Genomic DNA, 23992 nt, shown 5'->3' on the forward strand with positions numbered 1-23992 from the left:
CCCTAGACTTGCCCCCTACCCCGACTCCCACAGCCGCCTGCGGCTTCGGGAGGAGGCTGAACCCGAGGCTGGCAAGGCCAAAACCCGGCGTCCTGAGTCTCGGCCTAGGCGCTTCAGTCTTCATCACTGAGATCACAGTAGGTGAGGGAACCCGCGACCGCCAGACTTCGAGCCAGGATCCAGGCAAGAGAGGCGGCACCTCGGCCTCTAGGCCGCAGGAAAGACGGAGTAGTCGGGCGCCGATCGCGCATGCGCGTCCGGGAGACGACGGACGCGGGCGGCACAATTTCGTCACCGCCCCGTAGCCCAACCGGAGCTCACGCCGTAGCGACGAGTCGCCGCCGGAAGTAGCAGGTGAGCCAACACCGGAAAAAGAATTTTTAAAATCTGGATACTATCTTATCCACGTTTACTATGCTCCCTAGCACTTGGCGCGGGCCGCCCAGTGCCCATCAGCTTTCCTGGGATCTTTCGGGTACGGCGCAGGGAGGCACAGGGTGTCTCTTCTTGGGGTCCGGACCCGAAATCCGCCGGAGGCAAAAACGCGGATGAATGTCAGAGTAATTGTCAGAGGGCTGAGAACACAAGGGCTTCGCGCTGAGGAACTTTCTCCGCCTAGTTCTATCATCCCCAGTGCCCGGCACAATTCTGACTAGTGTTGGGATTGGCGGAGCGAGGCGGAGGCGGAGCTTGAGGCTCATTCCCTGCGCCGCCCGTGGGTGGGACAAGAGGAGGAAGGAGGAGGGTGGAGGAAAGAAGACCGCGTGCATTACCAAGAGTTAAGGAGTAAGGTAAAGTTCCTGCCATTTAACTAACTAAATTCCTCTAAAATCGGCAGTTATAACCAAATAACAATTACAGGAGAGAGACTGGCGACCTGGTGTCATTGAATTTTTGTAATAATTACTGACATATTCTGAGGCTCAGGAGGTTGTGACTTGACTATAGCCAGTTGGTTAAGCACTATGCTCAGTCCCTTTAACCTATAGCCCCATTATTTTACTACACACGTTAATGTGCTGAGTTTTCTCAAATTTTAATAAGGAGATAATATAATAATATTATAATATATATAATATAATAGAATAATAATATAATAATGGAGTAACATTAATAGTTGGAAAGTAGACAATTTAATAGCCTTTTTTGTAAATGCTACACATAGCCCGTTTTCAGTTATATATTAGATTAGGGGATGCAATGGCTTATCCAAAATTGTAGTTCAAATTATTCATTGCAACCAATAGTTTCAGCATCTTACTACCCAACCAGTCATCGGCATTATTAACAAGTGGATTGCATAATTACGTCAAAGAAAAATTTTGTACTGACTGCCATATCATTTACACAGTCCTTCATGGTTTTCTCTATACAGTGTCCCCCAGGGAAATGCAGATTAATTTCATTCTAGATAAAATTATAATCATGGCTGGGATTATCAAATTGAAACTACATAAATAGTTCCTACATGACCAAAAATTCACCACAGATGAATTGCTTTTTGTTTTTTTTTATTTTAAAGAAAAAGTTAACTTATTTTCTACATTTGTGATTGGAACAGTTGTTAGTTTGGATTTCTTTCTTTGAATTGCCTGCGTATATGTATCGGAAAATAGCATTAATATAATGTAATAATGTTACATAAAAAGTCTTATAATTTTGAATCAGTTTCTTACTAGACTTGAAACTTTTTCAGAGGTTGATAAAACCTTTGCAAAGATTTTTTTCCTGTTATGTGGTTCCTTCATTTTAATGGCAGTTTTGTGCAAAACCTTTTAAATTTTATATAATTAAAACTACCATTTTATCTTCTTTGATGCTATCACTCATTTAGTTATAAACTCTTCTCTATCCCTAGAATTTTGTTTAAAAAAAATTTATTTCTACCTTTGATACTTTGATGATGGCACTGAATTAGATAATTTTAAGTACTACTGTCATTTTTATTTTATTAACTTGACCTGAGCAATTAATGTCTTCAATTATTTAGGTCTGTCTTTATTCCTGCAAAATTTCATAGTTAATAGTTTTTGAATAATCTTGATAGATATATTTCTAAATATTTTATGTTATATAGCTATTTTTATAGAATTTCTCCTAGGTACTTCTATTGGGTTTTGTTGTTATTGTAAAGAAATGCAAGAGTGCTAATGATTTAGGTGGATTCGTTTTATATCTTGCAGATCTGTTGAACTTATAAATTATTTCTTTTCTTCAATTATTTTATTTTAAAATTAAATACAAAATAGGAAAAAAATTCCCACATGTATAGCAGAACATGAGGGTTCAAAATATAAAGCAATAAATTTCTATTTCAATAAAGCCAATATAATAAATGCTTTTAAAAAAGGCAACTAAATTTTTATTGTCAATTTTCATATTTTATCATACAAAGAGACTTGTATAAAAACTGGATTTCTGTTACATACACTTTGTATTTTAAGTAATTGCATATAAAATTTTATTATAGTAATAAAACTGCTCTTTCCTCCATTTTTAAAAGCATGCTGATCCCATTCTCTATGAAGAATTGCTTCCAGTTACTTTATAACCTCAAGGTCCCAATAGCTGGCTTAAAAAATGCAGCAAAAGGTGGGCTCATTTTACAATCAACCTCTAACAATATTTACCAAAATCTGGCTGTGGAAGATTGGATCCACGATCATATGAACTTAGAAGGCAAGCCTATTCTTTTCCTTTGGAGAAATTCCCCTACTGTTGTAATTGGCAGGCATCAGAATCCCTGGCAAGAATGTAACCTAAATCTAATGAGAGAAAAGGGCATAAAATTGGCTCGGAGAAGGAGTGGAGGAGGCACAGTATACCATGATATGGGTAATATCAATCTGACTTTCTTCACAACTAAGACAAAATATAATAGAATGGAAAATCTGAAACTGGTTATTAGAGCACTGAATGCTGTCCAACCACAACTGGATGTGCAAGCTACTGACAGACTTGACCTCCTACTAGAAGGACAGTTTAAAATCTCAGGAACGGCTTCTAAGATTGGACGGACTGCTGCTTATCACCACTGCACATTATTGTGTAGTACAGATAGGATAGCTTTATCTTCTGTGCTGAAGAGTCCTTACCACGGGATTAAGAGTAATGCTACTCCTAGCGTGCCTTCCTTGGTGAAAAATCTTTTAGAAAACAACAATACTTTAACTTGTGAGGTATTGATGGAATCTATTGCAACAGAGTTTGCTGCTTATCATCAAATTGATAGCAACAGTATTCTAATAAGTCCATCAGATGAGACAATGTTCCCAGGGATAAAAAGAAAAGCAGAAGAACTACAAACTTGGGAATGGATATATGGTAAAACACCCAAGTTTAGTGTAAATACTTCTCTCAATTTGTTACGTGAACAATCATGTTCTGAAATGAAAATATATGTAGATGTAAAAAATGGAAGAATTGAAGACTGCAATATTGATGCACCTGGTCACTGGTTACCAAAAGAAATGCTTGACAAACTAAGCACAAGCTTTATTGGCAATAAATTTTGCCACAGTGAAGCCACAATGCTATTAAATGCACTGCTTAGAACATGTCCAAAAGACCATGAACTATACAGCAAATGGCATCTTCTTTGTGAAAAAGTTAAGACAATAATGTAATTCAAGAAAACAATGATTACTTTTTGTAATGATGACAATGTTGGAACAGTAAAATTTAATAATATATTCCATTATATATATATATATCTTTTCCAATTTTTGGAACAGAAAGAGAAGTCAGAATTAGTATAATGCTGATTTTAATTTGGTGCTCTTTACTTTGCTTTAGACAGAAGCTTCTTAAGCTGTGGGTTGTGACCCTACTTGAGATCTTGAAAAATTGTCAATAGTAAAAAGTTTCTGAATGCTCTACATCCTACACTATCAAATATTCCTTCCAATTTAATTCTTTATATAAAAAAATGAACAAGCACATCAATCTTATTAGTATGAAAATTTGCTCTCAAAGAATTGTTTTAAAATAAATTTCTTTATAATTTATTATCAGTAAATGATTTGTATACCTCTTCTATATACCTGGGGTTTTGTAAAAGTTTTAGGGGTCACAAACAGAAAAAGTTTTAAAAGTCCTGCTTTAAACTATACAAGTTACTCTAGGTAACATTTTTAAACCAATGATGAGGTTAGAGAAAAAAACAATGTCAGTCATATTAAATTGCATGTTAATAAAACAAAACAGTATCCAAACCAATAGAAATATAAAATTAAATTTACTATTTTACATTTTCATGTACAGAAATGATTACTGTATAAAGTGTTTAAAATTCAATATTCATTTAAAATATACTTTTAAAACATGAGGTCAGAGATAAGTCATATTTTCTTTGTGTGCTTTGTATGAAAAATATCCACTGTTGTTTCATGACACGGTCTCAAGTCAAAATCACAATACCCAAGTGTAAAATGTCCCTAAGAAAAAAAAAGAGAATTTGTTATTAATGGCATATAATTATGTCATTCACTACTAAGATAAGGCTATGTCCTACCTGTGGTTTCTTAAAATAATCAAGTCCCCTTCCAATCTTAATCATCCATCCATTGTTGAACCTATTGAAATTAGAAATGTAAATGTATAAACACAAAGGTTAAATGACAAATTTTAAAATGATAGGCCAAGTGCCAGCACAATTTCCTGTAGCCAAGGGAAGTCTCTTACTTGATCAGGTGTATGGGAGTGGAAGCAACACCAGGTTTAATCTTGGACTGTGTCTATATAAAGGGATAAGCTACAAAAAAATTAGTTGTTTGGATAAGCTGGCAAATATAACAGTTTAGCTAAGTGAACCATTGAATTTGAACTTCTTGTCAATATGGTACCTTTCTGCCAAACTACACCAAATCTTTCACTGGATTCTTTAAGGGCAACTTACTTATTTTGACAACTTAAAACATCAACCATACTCTTTCATATATTGTGTTATTATGACCTGGATGAGAAATGACTCCCATTCCCTCCCCCTATTTATTGTTCCTGAGCTACCAACGGAGCCTATCTTCCTTATTATCTTGCTCACTGTTCTTCTACCATCGTAGCATACTATACTATGATCCCCCCCTTACCAACCAATCCTTTTTCTTTATAAACAAGCTTATCTTTCAACTTATTACTAGAGAGAAAAAAGTTATGGTTATTCCAAAAGATCTCATGATACAAGATACAGATAAGAATGTGTTCAAACTGAGAATTGGGTGAAACTTATCAGTCATTCCAAGGCAAATTAATAATAAAAATAACATGAATAATATTCAACTCTTAAGCTCTGGTTATTGGGACAGTAATCTGGTAAGCAGATATTTGTTTTAAAGAGGGCAAAAAAGGTCTAGGAATAAGAAAATAGCATTTTTAAAAATACTGTTGATATGGCCCAGGCCATTTCATTTTAAAAACTAATAATCCAAACTGATTTAACACATCAATAACTATTAAGGAAGTGTTGTATACTTGAAGTATAAAATTATCATATCACTATTTATAATGATGTAGTGAATGAAGAAAACAGTCCTTTGAATGAGTATACATTGTAGTGTATATGAATGAGTATACATACACAAGCTACATCTTGTCCATTAGGAAACCATAAACTTACATATGTCATGAAATGAATCAACTCTTCCTTTTTTTCAGAAACCATGAGAACAATAAAATTTAGTTATGTTTAAATTTGTAATCATTAAACCCCAAAATTATTCATTATAAAATTATGCAAAAATTAGTGAGAAGGGAAAAGAGTATCTTTAGTTTTCATATCTGAATGTTTTATAAATATATATGGCTTGAAAATGGAAAATGTGACACCAACCTAATTTCTCGATCATGAATTGAAGAAGAGAATTGTATTTCCAGCTCTACTCCATGCTTACCAAGTGACTCTCTTATTTCTTCCAGGCCACTGGTCTGCTGACTATTCCCAATGCCCTGTTAACAGCAAATATATATATACATACATGTGTGTGCGCACATACACACACACACGTATATGTGTATACACACTATATTTTTCTTTTCTCTGCACTGCCCTGACTTTTGAATGGACCATGTAGATGACTGGAAGGCAGTTGTATTAAATTGTGTATTAAAAAACCAAGGAACAATAATGTAGTATTTTAAATAATTTTCCTTTTCAGTATTAACAAGAACTTGGCCTTGTTTACAATTTAGTAACATTATAGTCATACAAATGGAAGTGGAGAGAATGTAGAACTTGCAATTAGGTAAACCTAACATCCACATAAGACATTTATTAGCCATGTCATTTGCCAGACAACTCACTTAACCTCTGTAAGCCTCAATTTCTCCATCAAAAAATGGACATCATAGCAACTAACTCTCATGCTTTTTATAAGAATAATCTAAGTGAACTGAGTAGCAAATCTTAAATTAATATAAATTGCTATTCCATCTTAGGAAATTAACTGGTATATAAGTCATCAGAGGTACAACTAGCTGTAATTTGCTTTATGTCAGTCATTCCTGTTGGAATCTTTACAAAGTGTTAAGCCATTAGAGTTGATTTGATCTTAGAGATATTTTGGGCCAGAACTTGAAACAAGGTTCTAGGTGGAACTGATAGAACAATGCTTGTGTTCACACCTTTAGAGAGCTCATAAGTATCTAAATATTCAATGGAGTTCACACGTTTGGGAGAATTCAGGGCTGGCTTAGTCTGAATTCATACCTCCCTTGAAGTTCTTAGGACCAGAGAGCACTCTGGGAGATAACCCATAATCCCTGCCTCGAGAAGGAGGAGTTAACCTTTGGGAGATGATATATAGGGAGGAAGCTCTTAAAGCTAGGGAGAAATTTCTCCCGAACATGGGAGTCTGAGTCTGGAGACTCTAGAAGAAAGCCTACAAAGCCCTATCTTCGAGGCAAGAGAGATTCATCGTATCTTCTACCTTGGTGCTGCCTGGAGGCTGAAGAAAGCAGAGGCAGAAGCCAAGGACAAAGCTGCAGGATCTCTTGGAGTCAGGCAGAGAGATAGGCCTCAACTAACCCGGCTAATTTGGAAGGAGAAATAAGCGTTTGCATTTTTATCAGCTGGCTGCATTTTGGAGTAATTATTTATTTCAACTGAGACTAAGGCCGCCTCCAGAAATCATCCACAATTCCTGTTATATAAGCTATTTCTAAAGAAAACAGCATAAATTGGAATACAAGGTTTTGCAAGGGTAAATGTTGAAAACTATCATTGCGTGTATTTTAAAAATAAAAACAAAAAAAAATTAAGAAAGCAGCTTGATTGAACATGTCATTAAGATTTTAGATTCATATCTGCAACTGAGGACCACTAAGTTTCCTCTTGGGGACTCGTGTGTAAAGTGAGGAGACTAGACTAGATTGTTTCTAAGATACTTTACAGCTTTATGAATCTAGTCCATTTTTATAGAAAATATGTGATATTTGTTCCCTTGATTGTGCTATATTTTATAACTAGTTAATAAAGAAGGAAACTTAAAATATTTGAATACTTACTTTATCCAAAGAAGTAAGAAGATGAATAGTTTTCACTTTACATGGCTGCTTAACAAGCATCTCACAGAATCGAAGAAAGTTGTATAGCTAAAAGATACCAATAATAAAATTTTGCTAACCAGCAAAACAAGTATTATTACATTTTTAAGTTATATTAAGTTATATTTCACTTGCCTGGTGAGTTTGCCTAATATAAGGATCTTCTATCCAGACTTCAGTAACAGCTGCATTAAGATATTGTTGAAAAAGTGATTCATAACTAAAGCCTGTTGCATTGTCTTCTATTTTAATTTGCTTGTGATATTTTCCATCTGACAAAACACATTAAATTCAGTAAACATTTTAGTACTTTGTTCAAGTAAGACACTTTGTTAGGTTGTGGTGGGGGAGATATAAAATTTAGAGAAAAACAAAATTTCAGCTCTCTTGGAGATTATAATCTGGTAGGAAGACAGAGAGAAAGACACTTTAGTATTTCAAGGATCAGTAATTTCATTGGTACCATCAACACAGATCACTACCTCTTGACATTTTAACAGGTGTTCTTGAGCTATTGTTGCCAAAAAACTGATCATCCAAGACTAATATAATAATGATAAATGCAGTTAGTGATATATGTTGTTAAAAGGCATAAGTGGGGTAAGCTCAGGAAAATTTTCCTGGAGGAGGTGACATTTCACTTGAATTTTATAACTACTATGGGGGAGGATTTGTGAGTGTGAACTTTAGGGATCAGGAGTCTTGTAAAAAGTACCCAGAGGCAGGAATGCACAATACATTCAAGAGACACAATAGCTTGTACAATTGTACAATTTCCCTGGAGTATAGCATCTATGGAAAGTAATAGCATAATGCCTGAAAAGCTGCAATGGTGCCAGGTGAGGTTGAAGAGTTGGAATTTGATTTGGGAGACAATAGGGAACCAGTGAGTGAAAGTATTTTAGAAACAATCTAGTCTAGTCCCTTCACTCTGAGTAAAGGAATGATAGGGCCAAAGCAGATGTCATGCAGAGGTAACAAGGGCTGTTTAAATGGGAAGAGCTAGAGAGTGAAAGACCCATTCTGGAACCTATTATAATTGCGCAACGGACTGATACCGAAGGCTTAGAATAGCTGTGTCAATAAGGAGGAGAGGTGGATGCTAAAGGTAGAATTAACAAGTCTTATTTGGTAAAACTAAGAAATGAAGTTAGAGGGAAAATAGGAAGATCACCAAAGTTTTAGCAATGAATGGTAACATTAAAAAAACTAAGTTTTCAGAGAGATAGAGAACTTTAAATATACTGCTCTTAGATACTGAGTTTCAAGTACTAGAGGTAAGCAGCCAGATGGAATTAAGCTACAGAGAGTAATGCAAGGCTGAAACTTGAGACTTCATGAAATTAGAGCAGGACCTACAGATTTCAGAGTTATCTATTAAGCCATGAATGCAAAAAAACAAGAAAGAGGGAAGGCAAAAAACAACCAATGACAGAACTTTGTGAGATACCTTATGAAGAAAAGAAGCTATGGAAGAATGATTAGAAGAGAACTGGAGTGCCAAGTGTCAAGGCTGGGGAAAGAAAAAGTATCCACAAGGAGCTGATAAATCAGGGTCAAATACTAGAGAAAGATTGGGAAAAATGAACACCAAAAAAACCCAAAAAGCTTTTGAATTTGACAATTAGGAAGCAATTTCTGACTTTTGAGAATTCAATTTCAAAGAAGTGGTAAGGACAAAAAAAAAAAAAAAAAAAAAACAGACTGCAGAAGATTCATGAGAAAGCAGGTGATAAGGAAGTAGAGACATTGGGTTTAAACAGATTTCAAGAACTCTGATCATGAAAAGGAAGAAAATATCATAATAGTATCAGATAGCCCAAAAAGGTCAAGGCAAAGGATTAGGAAAACAAAACATATACCTAAATGATTTTTTAATTGATGGTTAACAAACACTTCTTTAATTAATGGTGAAAATACTGAAAACACTCACATATAAATTAATAGTAGCACAATATAGTTTCATGATTCCGATATTTTAGACAAATTTTAGGGTGCTCTCCTCAGCTGGCGTCTACAAGTTATTTATAAAATTGTCTGATAATTACCTGCTATCATTTTTTCTTGACTTAGCAGAACCATAATTCCTATTATATCCTGGTTGTTCTCTTTAGAACTAGTTTTGCAATTTTAGACATGGATAGACATGGCATATGATATATTTAATGCTGTATTTTATGTTGATTTCAAGTCTGCTTTAAGCCCTGTAAAAAGCGGATTTTAATCAGAGAAACCCAGAAAGACAGCCTTGGAAATCATAGCAACTTCTCTTCATCGATCCTATTAACTCAGTTTAATTATCTCTTATAATTTCAGTTTGTTTCATTTTAGTCTTGATATCCCTAATACACACACAGTGTATTAGATACAATACACATGTGCAATACATGATACAATACAATGCACAGTGTATGAGATACAATAAATGTTTACTGAATGATTCAGGAACCTTTTTTTTTTTAAATGCCATGATATACAGTTACTCCCCAGTTTATAAAAAAGCTATGCTCCATAACTTGGTTCAAGTCATGGTTTTGGATGTGTGTAGAGTATACTTCAGAGTGTATTTTCATATAGAAGTAAGATTATATATGACAAATTCCTAGGCCAGCAAGGCCTCTAGAAAGATTTAGTATGTTATTTAAACTATTTAACTATTATTTGCGAATTAACTATTCTCAAGAGTTGGTTAACAAATAGATTAAGTATTAGTAATCTTCATAATAAGAAATTTTCAATGGCAAAATGTGTTCTTAGTTATAGCTATAACTCCATCTCAGCTCCCATCTATTCTATAAGGTTTAATTTCTTAAACTGTGGCTTGAGGTTGCATATGGGGTCTTGTAACTTAACATGAGAGTTGTGAAATTATGATTTATTATCAGTAAATGTTTTGATTTGTATACCTATTTTATATATTTAGCTATTTGGGGTCACTTTAAAAATTTCCACGGTAAAAAGAGGTCACAAAGGGAAAAAGTTTAAGAAGCCCTGCTTTAGAGGTTTGCCTCCTTCAAACTAAACTGGCATCACTGAGGAGAAGCTAAAAAACGATGAAGTGGTAGAGTTGGTTAGTGAAACCTCTGGAACCCAGTATTAGGATTTAGCAGAAAAGATAGGGAAAGTCCAGTATGAGCAAAAAGCATATAGCAATAGGAAAGGAGACATGGATTATGGATTATGGAATATGGATTATTTCTTAGAATTCTTCCGTTAGAAGAATAGTCAGAAATATAGGTAGAGTTGAGCTAAGATATGAATGCCAGGATATTTTGTCTTTTTTTTTTTTTTTGGTCTTTTTTGTAAAATGTATTAGGAAGAGTCAATGACATAGAGGAAGGTCTAGAGAATGCTTGTTCTGGATGGAGGAAGATGACAATAAAATTTTATGAGGTCCCATAAAATCTTTCAAAGTAAGTGGAGTCAAAGAGAACTTAGTACTTGGTATACTATTTACTTTTTACAACTGGTTTTTGAAAGCATATTTCTTACCTTCTTTTTCTTGCTCTAAGAACTTTTTTATGTCTTCTGCTCTGTCCATGTAGTCAGAAATTTTTTGTCTTAAGTGACATTTCTTTGCGGTGTCTTTGGTGCCTATAATTTAAAAATTATATATATTCCAGTTTTCAGAATATTTTCACTTATCATAAGCATAATTTATAATTTAAAATTTTTCCTAATTCACCTATGCTAATCTGCTTTCATTTCTGGGATAAACTTATTAAAGACAGTTTTGACTAATTAGTTTGGGCCAAGAAAAGACTACACTACAATCATGAGGATATTATGTCAAGTTGTCTAGAATAAAGAATGAATATAGGAAATAATGTGAAATAAAGTAGTTTGGACCAAACTCTGGAGGGCCATAAATGCCAGACCTTAGGAGTTTGTATTTTATTACTCTTTGGACAACAGGAGGATCCTGGAGCAGGAGAATGAAGTGAGCAGCCTTGTGATTTAAAAATAACAATAACAATCTTTTGTGCTTCTGAAAGAGGGATTGAAAAGAGTTAAGACTGGAGTTTTAAAAACTTAGGAAAAAAGTAGAAAGAGGTTACAATATGACAAGAGATAAGAGGTGATGAGGACTTAAATGAGTGATGACAGTATGGGTATTCTAAGGATCCCCATGCCAAGATCACCATTCTCACCACCACCCTATTTTCCACAGCAAAGGTCCACCAAGCAAGATGTGCCCTCAACTTGGCACAACAATCCTTTGCATCCACTCTCTGGATGAACTCAATTGCAGCAAAATGCCAGAATTGTTTCATATCAGCAATAAGTGGTCCCTGAGCTAGAATAAGCACCTACAGGACATATTCTAGATCACTAAGTCCTGCAATAAATCAAACTTATGTCACTGTTATCCCTCTTTGTCAAGGCCACAGTTAACTGTGTGACCATTGCTATATGTATTGAGACCTGCCCACACTAAAGAAGGTCTCCTTATTTTATTTAGAGTTATTAATGGTTGTGATAACCTGTGGAAGCTCTTTGGTATGTATTGTATTCTTCTGAGTTGGCAGTAGTTGCATAATCTCTGATTCTTGGGTCATTTTTCAGAGTTGACAGAAAGACCAATGGAAGAAAAATAACAGGCCTTGATAATTAATTTATATGTGGAAATGGAAGGAAGATTAGGAGAAAAAAAGAAAAGATCACTCCAAGGTTTCTAACATGTGGGTGACCAGGAAGAGGGTGGTGCCTTTGACAGAAATAGTGAAATGGAGATAGATTTGGGAAATGAAGAAATTAATGAATTAGGTTTTGGACAGGATGAGTAACCTTGAAGTGCCAGCATATGTATAGTGACTATATGTACAAATGTTTACATACAAACACACCACATAACACATATATGCTGGAGTCACTAATGCAGGGGAGTTGAGATTTCCATGACAGAGAAAAAAATGAAATTGTAAAGGAACTTTTATTCTACAGTAATGTAATCACATAAAATGTTTTTCTGGTTCTGCTTACTTCATGCTGCATAAATGCCTAAGTCTTCTCATGTTCCTGTCCCTTTTGTTAGTTCTTAAAATATTCCATTAATTCAGTTATCATAATTTAGTCATGCATTTCAAAACTTTCATCTACCATACCTTCAGCTCTTGGAAAATGTTTGTAATTTTTAAAGGCCTACAAACCAATCTGGTATATTTCCAAAAGGTAAACTCTAAGTCCTTATATAATTAAGGAGGGTCTTATCTCCCTAACAAACCCTCCTAGGAAGGGAGTCTGGGATACCTGGTTCACCCAGGTGGATCCCATAAATCAATCAAGCACAGGGATTGCCAGCATGCTGTCTTGATGAAAGACTGCTATCCAAACACCAGCCTAAAATGGTGGAAAATAGGATTATGAATTTAGATTCAGAAGAAATTTTAGGTCAACTCCACTTTTTAGATGAGAAAACTGCCATTCACCAAGGTCACACAAATAGGTCATACAGGTAAGATTTGAACCCAAATCTTCCATCTCTAAACTTAATATTCTTTCTACATTCCCATAGTCCATGGTTCCAGACAGAAGTAAGTAGGTGCCATAACTATTATGGACCAAAACATTTTACCTTATGGTACTTACCTAGGAGAATATGCTTATCTTAGTGACAACTCTCACCCAAAGGTGTGACTTAGCAGTCTGCTGAGGGGCACAAAGAGTTACAAAACAAAATGCTATATAAGATGTGAGGGGAATGACCACTACTGGCTGGGATTGGGAGTTCGGAACCAGAAGGGAGCTTCCCTATAAGAAACACTTGAGGTTTAAAGAGTAAGTAGGTATTATACCAGCAAACAAGAGAAGGGAGGGTGTTCCAGGAATAGGAAACTGGATGAAGACAAGACATTTGAGAGCTAATTTGTGTTTGAGTGTCAGAATGAGTACAGCTGGACAAGAAATGATAGTTTACTCATCTGTAAAATGAGGAGAGGCCATCTGTCCCACCTGGTTACTATAAGGCTCCAACTGAAATATACTGAAATGTTTTGCAAACTTTAAAAATCAATTATTATTATTATTGTAGATTAAGGTAAATACATTATTTGGGAGTCTGCCTGGCCTCAGGGTTAGGAACCCCTTGGCTCATATTCTGTTTTCTGAAGCTGGCTATGTGACAATATATCAGGTTTAAGTGTCATGCAAATATCTTTTTTCCACAGTTATTATAGATTGTGATGATTACATTGTTATTAATGTGGGTTAGTTTTGTCTCCCCAACTCTAGATTATAAATTCATTTAGAGTGAGGACCAGAGCTTATACTTCTACATCCCTAAAGCACCAGCACTTTTCCTGGCCACATAGTGGATAGTCAAAGGTTTATCTGATTATAAAGCACAATAGACACATACTCTCAGCATTTCATGAATTTATAATGCATCAAGTTCTGCCCTTTGTACTTGGTGTATTGGTAATTACATCTTTTTGTCATTGCCCCCCACACCACTTCCTCTAAAGCAATCAATAAATATGTAAATATTATTAATTATAATAGTTTACTACGTGCCAGACACTGTGCTATTGATACGACAAAATGCTTCTCTTAAGATCACATCTAGGAAGGGAGGGTGTATACACAAACAGCGGAACTGGGAAATCAATTTATACAGTACTATTGTTACAAAGAAAAACAGCTTTAAAAAACCAAGATCTTTAATCAATGCAATGACCAAGTACGATTCCAGAGGAGTGACGAGGAAGCATGTTATTCCTCACTGCGGAATAAAACATAGTTTTAGGGCTCGGCCAGTGTAGCAACTTGTTCTGTGAGACTGTAGGTATTTTTCTTGGAAGGACTTTGGGTTTCGTTTTCTCCACACCAACTCAAGGAAGAATAAGAGGGAGGGATTGAGGGAGGAAGGAATTGAGAGATTACTGAAATCTTTTTTTTTTTTTAAATAATGCACTTCAAGCCCGATGGAATCACAGACAAGCAGACCGACTTTGGAAGTAAATTGTTGAACTTGAGATATGTTTTAAAAGAAAAAACCAAACTTTTAAAGGGATCGTCCTCTTAAAGAACAAACTAATTGCGAGGAAGTGTTCCTCGATACTAGAATTTCAAGGTTGTATGCATTTAATATAAAAATACTTTTTGGTTAACTGAGTGATGTATATGACTTATCTGTCATGTTTGGTGCTTTTTAATTTCAGAATTTTTTTTTTAAACCAATGTTAAATGTTCACAGAACCCTGCACTTCCTGCGTGTGCATCCCTCTCCACTCACCTTTAAGTACTTGCATTAGCATATCGATACCCTCCTGATAACACACCAGAGCCTCCTGGTACCGGGAAGTAGAGTCCAATTCCACTGCTCGTTTCAGGAGGGTGCTGGCCGCCGCTGCCGCATCTAGGGGCTGCTGCACCGAGCCCTTGGCCGCCATGCCCGCCGATTGCCCATTCACTCCGCCCCACTTGCTTCCCTTCCCCGGCAAGGAGCACGCATGCGCGCGCCCCCGCTTCTGAATAGCGGTCACGTGGCCTCTGATGTGGGACGGGACACACGAGCGCGTCTTCCTGGTCCGAAAAAAGGCGTGACCTCGTATTCTCAACCCAGGCCTGGGAAGGACGCGTGATATACGCGCGCTGGGCCGGGTGATTCCTGAAGTTCTCTTGGTCCATGATTTCTTCCACTTTCAGGAGAAATTAATCGGAGTCGGGAACCACAAGTCTCCGTGGCCGGGCGGAGCTGGTGAGTGTGAGACGGGTGGGGGAGACGCCTCCGAAAATCCCCTCACTTCCCAGGCGTCCTCAGGCCCCTAAATCTAAAGGAGAGTAACCGGGCTAGGGACTGTTGTAAGCAACTCACTCTTCGGGGCTAACTCCCCTCTTACTTCCCCTTCCCCCAAGGTCGGGACTCTGGGAAACAGCTACGCCCTTTTCTATTTTCCTATTGGCCAAGGAACAGCCAATGGCTTGATTGGAACGTTTCCTGTGGCCCTGGAGTGAGTCACTGAGCGGCGGAGGGCTCCTGAGGGGTAGTGGGATCCGGGTGACTACCTTTTTTTAGCTAGTCTTTTCTTCTCCAATTCTTCGTGATCATTTGGTGTTTTTTTGTTTTTTTGTTTTTTTTGCAAAGAGACTGTTGTTTTGACATTTTCTTCTACAGCTCATTTACAGATGAGGAAAATGAGACAGAGTTAAGTGACTTGCCCAGGATCCCATTAGGTAGGAAGTGTCTGAGGCTAGATTTGAACCCAGGAAGGTGAGTCTTCGTGACTTCAGCCCCGGTGACTTCAGCTCCTTCCATTCCCAGTTAAGTCGTTTTTGCTGTGGGATGATTCTTCGAAAAGCTGTTTGTTATCTTTCCGTGTTGTTTTCTGGAATGGATGGTTATCCAGTATAGTGGATTATTTTTTAAAACAAACAGACAAAAAACCACACACAGAGAAGTTGGCTTTTTCCTTAGTCTTTCAAAAACCGAGTTAGCTGTCAACTGGGAAAGGTTAAAAGCAGTGATTGGAAGCCCTGAATTATGTTTACTGGGCTTAAACTTGGAACTTCTTGTCAGTTTTGGACTTTAATAATAGAAAATAATGACATACCCAGAAAATCTTATTGAATCCAGGAATTGAAATTGATCAGAAATACTAATTTGTTTAAGTTGCATTTTAATTTTTATTGTTCAGATAACATAATCATAATTTGTTTAGCAATTCATCTCCAGAATCAGATGTAAAATCCTGTTTGAGTTAAAACGCATCATAACTTGGCCTCTTAATACGTTTCCATTGTGTATACACACTCCATGAATTCTGTAATTTAGTTACCCTGGGGCACTTAACATTTGTTCTACACACTCCCATCTCCTCTCAGCTTTTTTCTTTAGCTGATTTCATACCTGGAAAGAATGTCCTTACCTTCAGCTTGGTTTCCTTCAAATTCTACCTGCAACAGACTTTTTTTTTGGATATCCTCCCAGATGTCTTCTCATTGATAATACTTTCTTTTAGGTTGTTTGTGCATAGTTATTTACATACAAAATTCTTGGTGACTGGCTATAGCAAGCTCCTTTCATTTTTTTAGTAGCAGTGTGGTGCAGAGATTGGTGATTTTGCATTCCCTTCTCCAGCTCATTTTACAGATGAGGAAACTGAGGCAAAAAAGGTTAAGTGACTTGCGAAGAGTCATATAGCTAGTAAGTGGCTGAGGCTGAATTTGAACTCCAGAAGGTGAGTCTTCCTGATTCCAGACTGGAAATCAGAAGACTTGTCTTACTTCTACCACTAATTTGTGGTCTGACTTGGGGCCTTATTTTCATCCCATGTAAAATATGGAAGTTGGATAAATTTAGACATTCTACCATTTGATAATTTTCTGACAAGGAATGACACAAATAAGATTATAGCAAAGTTCCTTTTTTGTACAATACTGTTTTAACAAATGCCAGTTTTATGAAATGGAAAGCGATTGCAGAAAACTTATGATGTTTATAAAGTGTTCGTGTAATAAATAGTTAAAGTGATAGTATCAAAAAACATTACATTGAATTCCCAATCTCTATATTTATGCCCACCTGCATTTTTGATTTCCTTCACAAGCTAATTGTACAGTATTTCAGAGTTTGATTCTTTTTGTGCAGCAAAATAACGGTTTGGTCATGTATACTTATTGTGTATCTAATTTATATTTTAATATATTTAACATCTACTGATCATCCTGCCATCTGGGGGAGGGGGAGGGAGGTAAGAGGTGAAAAATTGGAACAAGAGGTTTGGCAATTGCTAATGCTGTAAAGTTACCCATACATATAACCTGTAAATAAAAGGCTATTAAATAAATAAAAAAAACTATTAAAAAAATAAAGTGATAGTATCCTAACTAATTTATTAGGCTGCAAAAAAGAAATATTTCTTGTCTTTCATCAGTCAATCAATAAGCATTTTATTAAGCAACTACTGTGTGCCAGGTACCAGGATACAAAGGATGAAATGATACTTGCTCTCCATTAGTTTGCATTCTAATAGGGAATGACCACAAATAAACATGTTCAGAATAAATATTTTAAAGAATACAAAATAATAAAATATAAGGAAGTTCTACCATTATTCAAACATTTTTTCAATGTCAGTTTCCAATGATTTGGGCTATGACTCATCTTGTCAAAAGTTATTTTCCTATATTGATACTTGGCAATATGTATTCAGCTCTTTTTTAAAATATAGAAAATCCACTCCAGCTTTTGTTTTTGTCTTCTAAGTATAACCAAAACTTTGCTATTATACTTTTGCATGATGTTATTTAACTATTAACGGTAGATTATGACCACTTTCAGATATTCCCTTGGAATTACTTGCAGCTTTTCGGACAATAATATCATTAGTGGTGATATCTAATGGCAGGGATTTTGCGCTTAGTGACCCAGAGCCCTCCAGGTAGAGTACAGGTAGGTATTTTTTTTTTTTTTAACAGTTCTCATTGTATATCCCAGTTCCTTTTCATCTTCATTCTCAGTTTTATATTTCCACAGAAATGGAAATTACTTGAGAGATCAACTAATCCCCAGCTTCTTAAGCTGATGGAGTCTTATAACTAAATATGAGGATCATAAAATTATAATTTATCATGAATAAATATTTGATTTGTATACCTATTTTATATGCCTAAATGCCAGGGGTCACAGAAAAATTTCAGAGTTTATAAGAAGTCCTCTCTGATCTAGATTGTCTTACCTGAACTGGAATCCCCTCTCCAAATTTTTCACCAAGTGGTCATCCAGCCTGCACTTGAAAGCAACTACTTTTGAGCAGTTCTAATCGTTAGGAGGTTTTTCTTTAGCCTAAATCTACTTCTTTGCAAATTCCACACATTACTTTTAGTTCTGCCATTCCAGGAGTGGGTGTATGGATTGAACATTAGGCCAAATAGATTTGCTGTATAGGTCTTGTCTGTTGCATGTATTTATTTTTCTTTGCGTGAAAAAAGTGTGTATGTTAATAAGGAGGTAGTAGAGGAAGTAAAGTTTGTGCATGCAAACATTGGATTAGCATATATCCTCAATCAAGGAAAGGGCATTAACAGTAGATATAAACTTTTCATAAATTGTACCATGATTACTGGAAACTAGTAGTGATGGTAGCACAAAATTTAATGGCTTATTTAAGCAAATGGAATTAGAAACTGAAGAAGAAAAGTAGTGAACTGTTTTTTTATGGATCAGTTGTGGAAAAGGTATGAAAGATGAATTGTAGCTTTCTGCTTATTTTACTGTAGAATGTGATATAATTATGTTTAAAAGGGAATTAGGATGAAACTTTTAGTGATCATGAGTAAAAGTATTATAAACTTATATTTTTGAAAAACTTAAGTGACTGGTAGATTTCTGTACTAGCTGAAGTACTCAGAAACTAACACTTTATTAACTTTTTCTAGAATGTGACAAAAAGTCTGGAATCTCTCTCCTCAACTGATTGGATTCGGCATAAATTTACCAAGTCAAGGATTCCAGATAAAGTAAGAGCATTGTTTAAGAGTTTGATGTGATTTTTATCTTCTTAAATTTTAAAGATTACGTGTGTGTGTGTGTGTGTGTGTGTGTGTGTGTGTTTATGTATCAAAGGTTATGTGAAATTGCTTGTGAGATAAATGTCATTGTGTTGAAAAATTATGAAATGACTATTGTAAAGGCAAAGATGAAGTAATGCTTAGAATTCTGGTGTTAATAATACACAAGTTATTTCTTGACCAAACCACTGTTTTATGGCAAGAGGATAAGAAATTGCAATAATAACTCTTAATCCTAGGCTATCTCCTCTCTTTATACTTATATTGGTTTTTAGTTCCTTTGGACTCAGTTATCTTTAAACAGATGAATCCCATATCTATATATTCAGTTGCATTTTCTCTCTTGTACTCAAGTCTTGCATCATCAGCTGCCTATTGGACATTTCTACTTGGATATATCCCAAGACATCTCAGACTTGTGTGGGGAAACTCCCCAAACCCATCCTGAAATTTCTCCATTTTTGTTAATGTTGTTGACATTTCTGAATTCACTCAAGTTCACTAACTTGGCATCAAACTCCACCTCTCTCTCAACCCCTATATCCAAGTATTTGCTAAATCTTCTTTTTTTTCCCCCAGTTACATGTTAAAACAGTTTAAGTTTTGCATTCCCCATTCTATCCCTGCCTCTTCTCCTCCCCTCTAGAAAGTAAGCAATTTATTATAGGTTATATATTTGCCAAGTGTTAGTGATCTTACTCCCACAACATCTCTCACCCATGAATGGGAATAATAACCATTTTCACAGTGTCTGTTTTTGTCTCAGAAACATATGTCTGCCCTGGCCCCTTAAACAATTAAATAGTCCCCTAACTTTCCTCTTAAGTCATACCTTCCTAGGAGAAATGATGATGATGATGATAGTACTGATAACTCCTGTTTGTGATTTGCAAATTAATAACACTTTAATGTTGGTAATGTGGATATTAGAATACCAATTTGGCTAATAAAAAAAGTAAGCTTAGGAGAGGTAAGTAGTGGTTTCACAGCTAGTAATTGTTGAAATTAAGATTACTTTTACTTTAAAGAAGATACTGTGATCATAGGTAAATCTATATTAAGAAACTAATTGACAAATGAAAACAAGTAAACTTGGAGATTTCAGAAAAATAATCACTTTCTCCTCATTTTGAACACTGGTGTACTCTAGTAGTTTCCTTTAGTGATAGTCATATAGTCATCTTACATCTATGATATTTCTAAGGAGGATAAAAATCTGAAACCATATATATCTGGGCAAATTATCACAGTTGTTTGTAACTTCAGGTTACTGTATATCAAAAGCACTGTTGACTTAGGAAAGAAAAAAATTGAAAACAGCTAATTTTTAAATTTTCACATTAAAAATTTGAGCTGAATCTATTTAAAACCATCAGTAAGCATCATATGTAATGGAGACAAACTGCAACCATTCCCAATAAGCTCTGGAGTGAAAGAAGGTTGCCCACTATCACTGTTACTATTTAATATTGTATTAGAAGCGCTAGCTTTGGCAATAAGAGCTGAGAAAGAGATTAAAGGAAGAAGAATAGGCAATGAGGAAACCAAATTATCACTCTTTGCCGATGACATGATGGTATACTTAGAGAACCCCAGAGATTCTACTAAGTTATTAGAAATAATCCACAACTTTAGCAAAGTTGCTGGTTATAAAATAAACCCACATAAGTCATCAGCATTCTTATATATCACTAACAAAATCCAACAGTCAGAGTTACAAAGAGAAATTCCATTTAAAGTAACTACTGATAATATAAAATATTTAGGAATCTATCTGCCAAGGGAAAATCAGAAACTTTATGAGCAAAATTACAGACCACTTTTCACACAAATTAAGTCTGATCTAACCAATTGGAAAAATATTAAATGCTCTTGGATAGGGCGAGCAAATATAATAAAGATGACAATATTACCTAAACTAATCTATTTATTTAGCGCTATACCAATCAGACTCCCAAAAAACTATTTTAATGACCTAGAAAAAATAACAACAAAGTTCATATGGAAAAACAAAAGGTCAAGAATTTCAAGGGAATTAATGAAAAAAAAATCAAATGATGGTGGCTTAGCTGTACCAGATCTAAAATTATATTATAGAGCAGCAGTTACCAAAACTATTTGGTATTGGCTAAGGAATAGATTAGTTGATCAGTGGAATAGATTAGGTTCAAGGGATAAAACAGTCAACAAATATAGCAACCTAGTCTTTGACAAACCCAAAGATCCCAGCTTTTGGGATAAGAACTTACTGTTTGATAAAAATTGCTGGGAAAATTGGAAACTAATATGGCAGAAACTAGGCATTGATCCATACTTAACGCCGTACACCAAGATAAGGTCAAAATGGGTTCATGACCTAGGCATAAAGAATGAAATTATTAATAAATTAGAGGAACATAGGATAGTTTACCTCTCAGACCTGTGGAAGGGGAAGGTCTTTATGACCAAAGCAGAACTAGAGATCATTACTGATCACAAAATAGAAAATTTCGATTATACCAAACTGAAAAGTTTTTGTACAAACAAAACTAATGCAGACAAGATTAGAAGGGAAGCAATAAACTGGGAAAATATTTTTACAGTCAAAGGTTCTGATAAAGGCCTCATTTCCAAAATATATAGAGAATTAACTCTAATTTATAAAAAATCAAGCCATTCTCCAATTGAAAAATGGTCAAAGGATATGAACAGACAATTCTCAGATGAAGAAATTGAAACTATTTCTAGTCATATGAAAAGATGCTCCAAGTCATTATTAATCAGAGAAATGCAAATTAAGACAACTCTAAGATACCACTACACACCTGTCAGATTGGCTAAGATGACAGGAAAAAATAATGATGATTGTTGGAGGGGATGTGGGAAAACTGGGACATTGATGCATTGTTGGTGGAGTTGTGAACGAATCCAACCATTTTGGAGAGTAGTTTGGAACTATGCTCAAAAAGTTATCAAACTGTGCATACCCTTTGATCCAGCAGTGTTACTACTGGGATTATATCCCAAAGAGATTATAAAGAAGGGAAAGGGACCTGTATGTGCACGAATGTTTGTGGCAGCCCTTTTTGTAGTGGCTAGAAACTGGAAACTGAATGGATGTCCATCAGTTGGAGAATGGCTGAATAAATTGTGGTATATGAATATTATGGAATATTACTGTTCTGTAAGAAATGACCAACAGGATGATTTCAGAAAGGCCTGGAGAGACTTACATGAACTGATGCTGAGTGAAATGAGCAGGACCAGGAGATCATTATATACTTCAACAACAATACTATATGATGACCAGTTCTGATGGACCTGGCCATCCTCAGCAACGAGATCAACCAAATCATTTCCAATGGAGCAGTAATGAACTGAACCAGCTACGCCCAGAGAAAGAACTCTGGGAGATGACTAAAAACCATTACATTGAATTCCCAATCCCTATATTTATGCCCACATGCATTTTTGATTTCCTTCACAAGCTAATTGTACAATATTTCAGAGTCTGATTCTTTTTGTACAGCAAAATAACGTTTTGGTCATGTATACGTATTGTGTATCTAATTTATACTTTAATGTACTTAACATCTACTGATCATCCTGCCATCTGGGGGAGGGGTGGGGGTTAAGAGGTGAAAAATTGGAACAAGAGGTTTGGCAATTGTTAATGCTGTAAAGTTACCCATGCATATATCCTGTAAATAAAAGGCTATTAAATTTAAAAAAAATAAAAAAGAATATAAAAAAAAAATAAAAATTTGAGCTGAGAAGTTTGCAATTAGTTTTTATATGTGGTAATAAAATGTTTATTTTAGAGGGTAAGGGAATAGCAGAATACAAAAGGCTTCTGAAAAATTTGAAAATACTTTTTTTTATTCTATTTTTACAGGTATTTCAGCCTTCACCTGAAGCTCATGAAAAATATGGTGGGGACCCTCAACACCCTCATAAGTTACACATTGTTACCAGAATTAAAAGTGTGCAAAGACGACCATATTGGGAAAAAGAAATGATAAAGGTTCTTGGACTGGAAAAAGTAAATAACCTTCTTTGCTGGTTATATTTGTTTTGAATTTAGTCTGTTTCTAACTTTAAGGTGCAGATATTTTTGTTATGTTTCTTATTAAGCTAGTGACTATATTGTGTAGCTTTTATCTCGTAGTGCCTTCAGGAGTTTGTAAAATTGTCTTTTCTTCATAGGCACATACTCCACAAGTGCATAAGAATATCCCTTCAGTGAATGCAAAATTGAAAGTGGTTAAGCATCTAATAAGGTTTGTTGTGGAATTTTAAGATTACTTTTTTTCCCTTACAATTTTGATCATTCTTATAAATAAACTTTTAATAACATTTTAAATACTATTTTTTTTAATGTTGTAGAATCCAGCCATTAAAATTACCACAAGGACTTCCAACAGAAGAAGAGATGTCAGAAACTTGCCTCAAGACCACAGGTGAACTAGTAGTTCGGTGGCATCTAAAGCCAGTGCAACAAAAGGCAATCAAGGCCTAATTGTTTTCTTACTTTCTTTAAATATTCTTCACATTTTTATTAAAATGTGTTTTAAACATCAATGGTCTTCATTAACTGAGCCCTCCTCCTTAGATGTTTGAATGTGTTGAATTGCTAACAGTAATCTTTTCCATTATTCAATTAATAGGTAATATTTAACTGTGCTTTCAAAAATCCTTCTAATATAAATCAAAGACCAGAATTACAACATTCAAAGAAGCTGTCAAAAGTCAGTTCTTGATTAGGTAAACAAATTGATCTTTTTAAACCGGCCTTTCCATCATCTTTTCTCCTTATAACCAACTATTAATAGTAGCTACCAGACTTTTACTTATTTAAAGCCTTTGTCCTCCAAATCCCATTTAAGAATAGAAGAATCCTTTGTTTCTTTTTAAAGGTGTTCCTTAAACTCCAACAGGTATAGATATTTTTCTTGTATCCCAA

General features: G+C 35.3%; 3 protein-coding genes across 13 annotated transcripts; 2 read left to right on the forward strand and 1 right to left on the reverse strand.

Moving 5' to 3' along the window:
- The first annotated feature begins 702 nt into the window (after window positions 1-702).
- LIPT1 (lipoyltransferase 1) lies at window positions 703-3831 on the forward strand. Its single transcript, XM_003765648.4, has 2 exons — window positions 703-791; window positions 2504-3831. Exon 2 carries the CDS (start codon window positions 2505-2507, stop codon window positions 3624-3626), a length of 1122 nt encoding a protein of 373 aa, XP_003765696.1. The 5' UTR covers window positions 703-791; window position 2504; the 3' UTR covers window positions 3627-3831.
- Window positions 712-23619, forward strand: MRPL30 (mitochondrial ribosomal protein L30). Of its 4 annotated transcripts, none has more exons than XM_023500416.2 (6): window positions 712-791; window positions 17822-17932; window positions 18919-18999; window positions 22925-23071; window positions 23236-23309; window positions 23416-23619. In XM_023500416.2, exons 2-6 carry the CDS (start codon window positions 17882-17884, stop codon window positions 23546-23548), a joined length of 486 nt encoding a protein of 161 aa, XP_023356184.1. In that variant the 5' UTR covers window positions 712-791; window positions 17822-17881; the 3' UTR covers window positions 23549-23619. The 4 variants fall into 4 exon arrangements, with proteins under 4 accessions (XP_023356184.1, XP_003765695.1, XP_023356183.1 ...); XM_003765647.3 differs by lacking the exon at window positions 712-791 and adding an exon at window positions 15033-15238; XM_023500415.2 differs by lacking the exon at window positions 712-791 and adding an exon at window positions 15725-15801.
- Window positions 4219-15029, reverse strand: MITD1 (microtubule interacting and trafficking domain containing 1). Of its 8 annotated transcripts, XR_001120834.3 has the most exons (8): window positions 14774-15029; window positions 11032-11133; window positions 7675-7811; window positions 7501-7587; window positions 5828-5943; window positions 4684-4736; window positions 4514-4574; window positions 4420-4436 (listed from the first exon to the last, which is right to left on the reverse strand). XR_001120834.3 is itself a non-coding variant. In XM_003765649.4 (7 exons), the coding sequence occupies exons 1-7, from the start codon at window positions 14928-14930 to the stop codon at window positions 4341-4343; spliced, it is 756 nt and encodes a 251-aa protein (XP_003765697.2). In that variant the 5' UTR covers window positions 14931-15029; the 3' UTR covers window positions 4219-4340. The 8 variants fall into 8 exon arrangements, 6 of the variants coding, with proteins under 6 accessions (XP_003765697.2, XP_031814993.1, XP_012401607.2 ...); XM_003765649.4 differs by lacking the exon at window positions 4684-4736 and having other exon boundaries at window positions 4219-4436; XR_002769886.2 differs by having other exon boundaries at window positions 4398-4436; window positions 4514-4736.
- Window positions 23620-23992: the final 373 nt, after the last annotated feature.

The sequence above is a fragment of the Sarcophilus harrisii genome, chromosome 3, assembly GCF_902635505.1.
Source record: "Sarcophilus harrisii chromosome 3, mSarHar1.11, whole genome shotgun sequence".
NCBI lineage: Eukaryota > Metazoa > Chordata > Mammalia > Dasyuromorphia > Dasyuridae > Sarcophilus > Sarcophilus harrisii.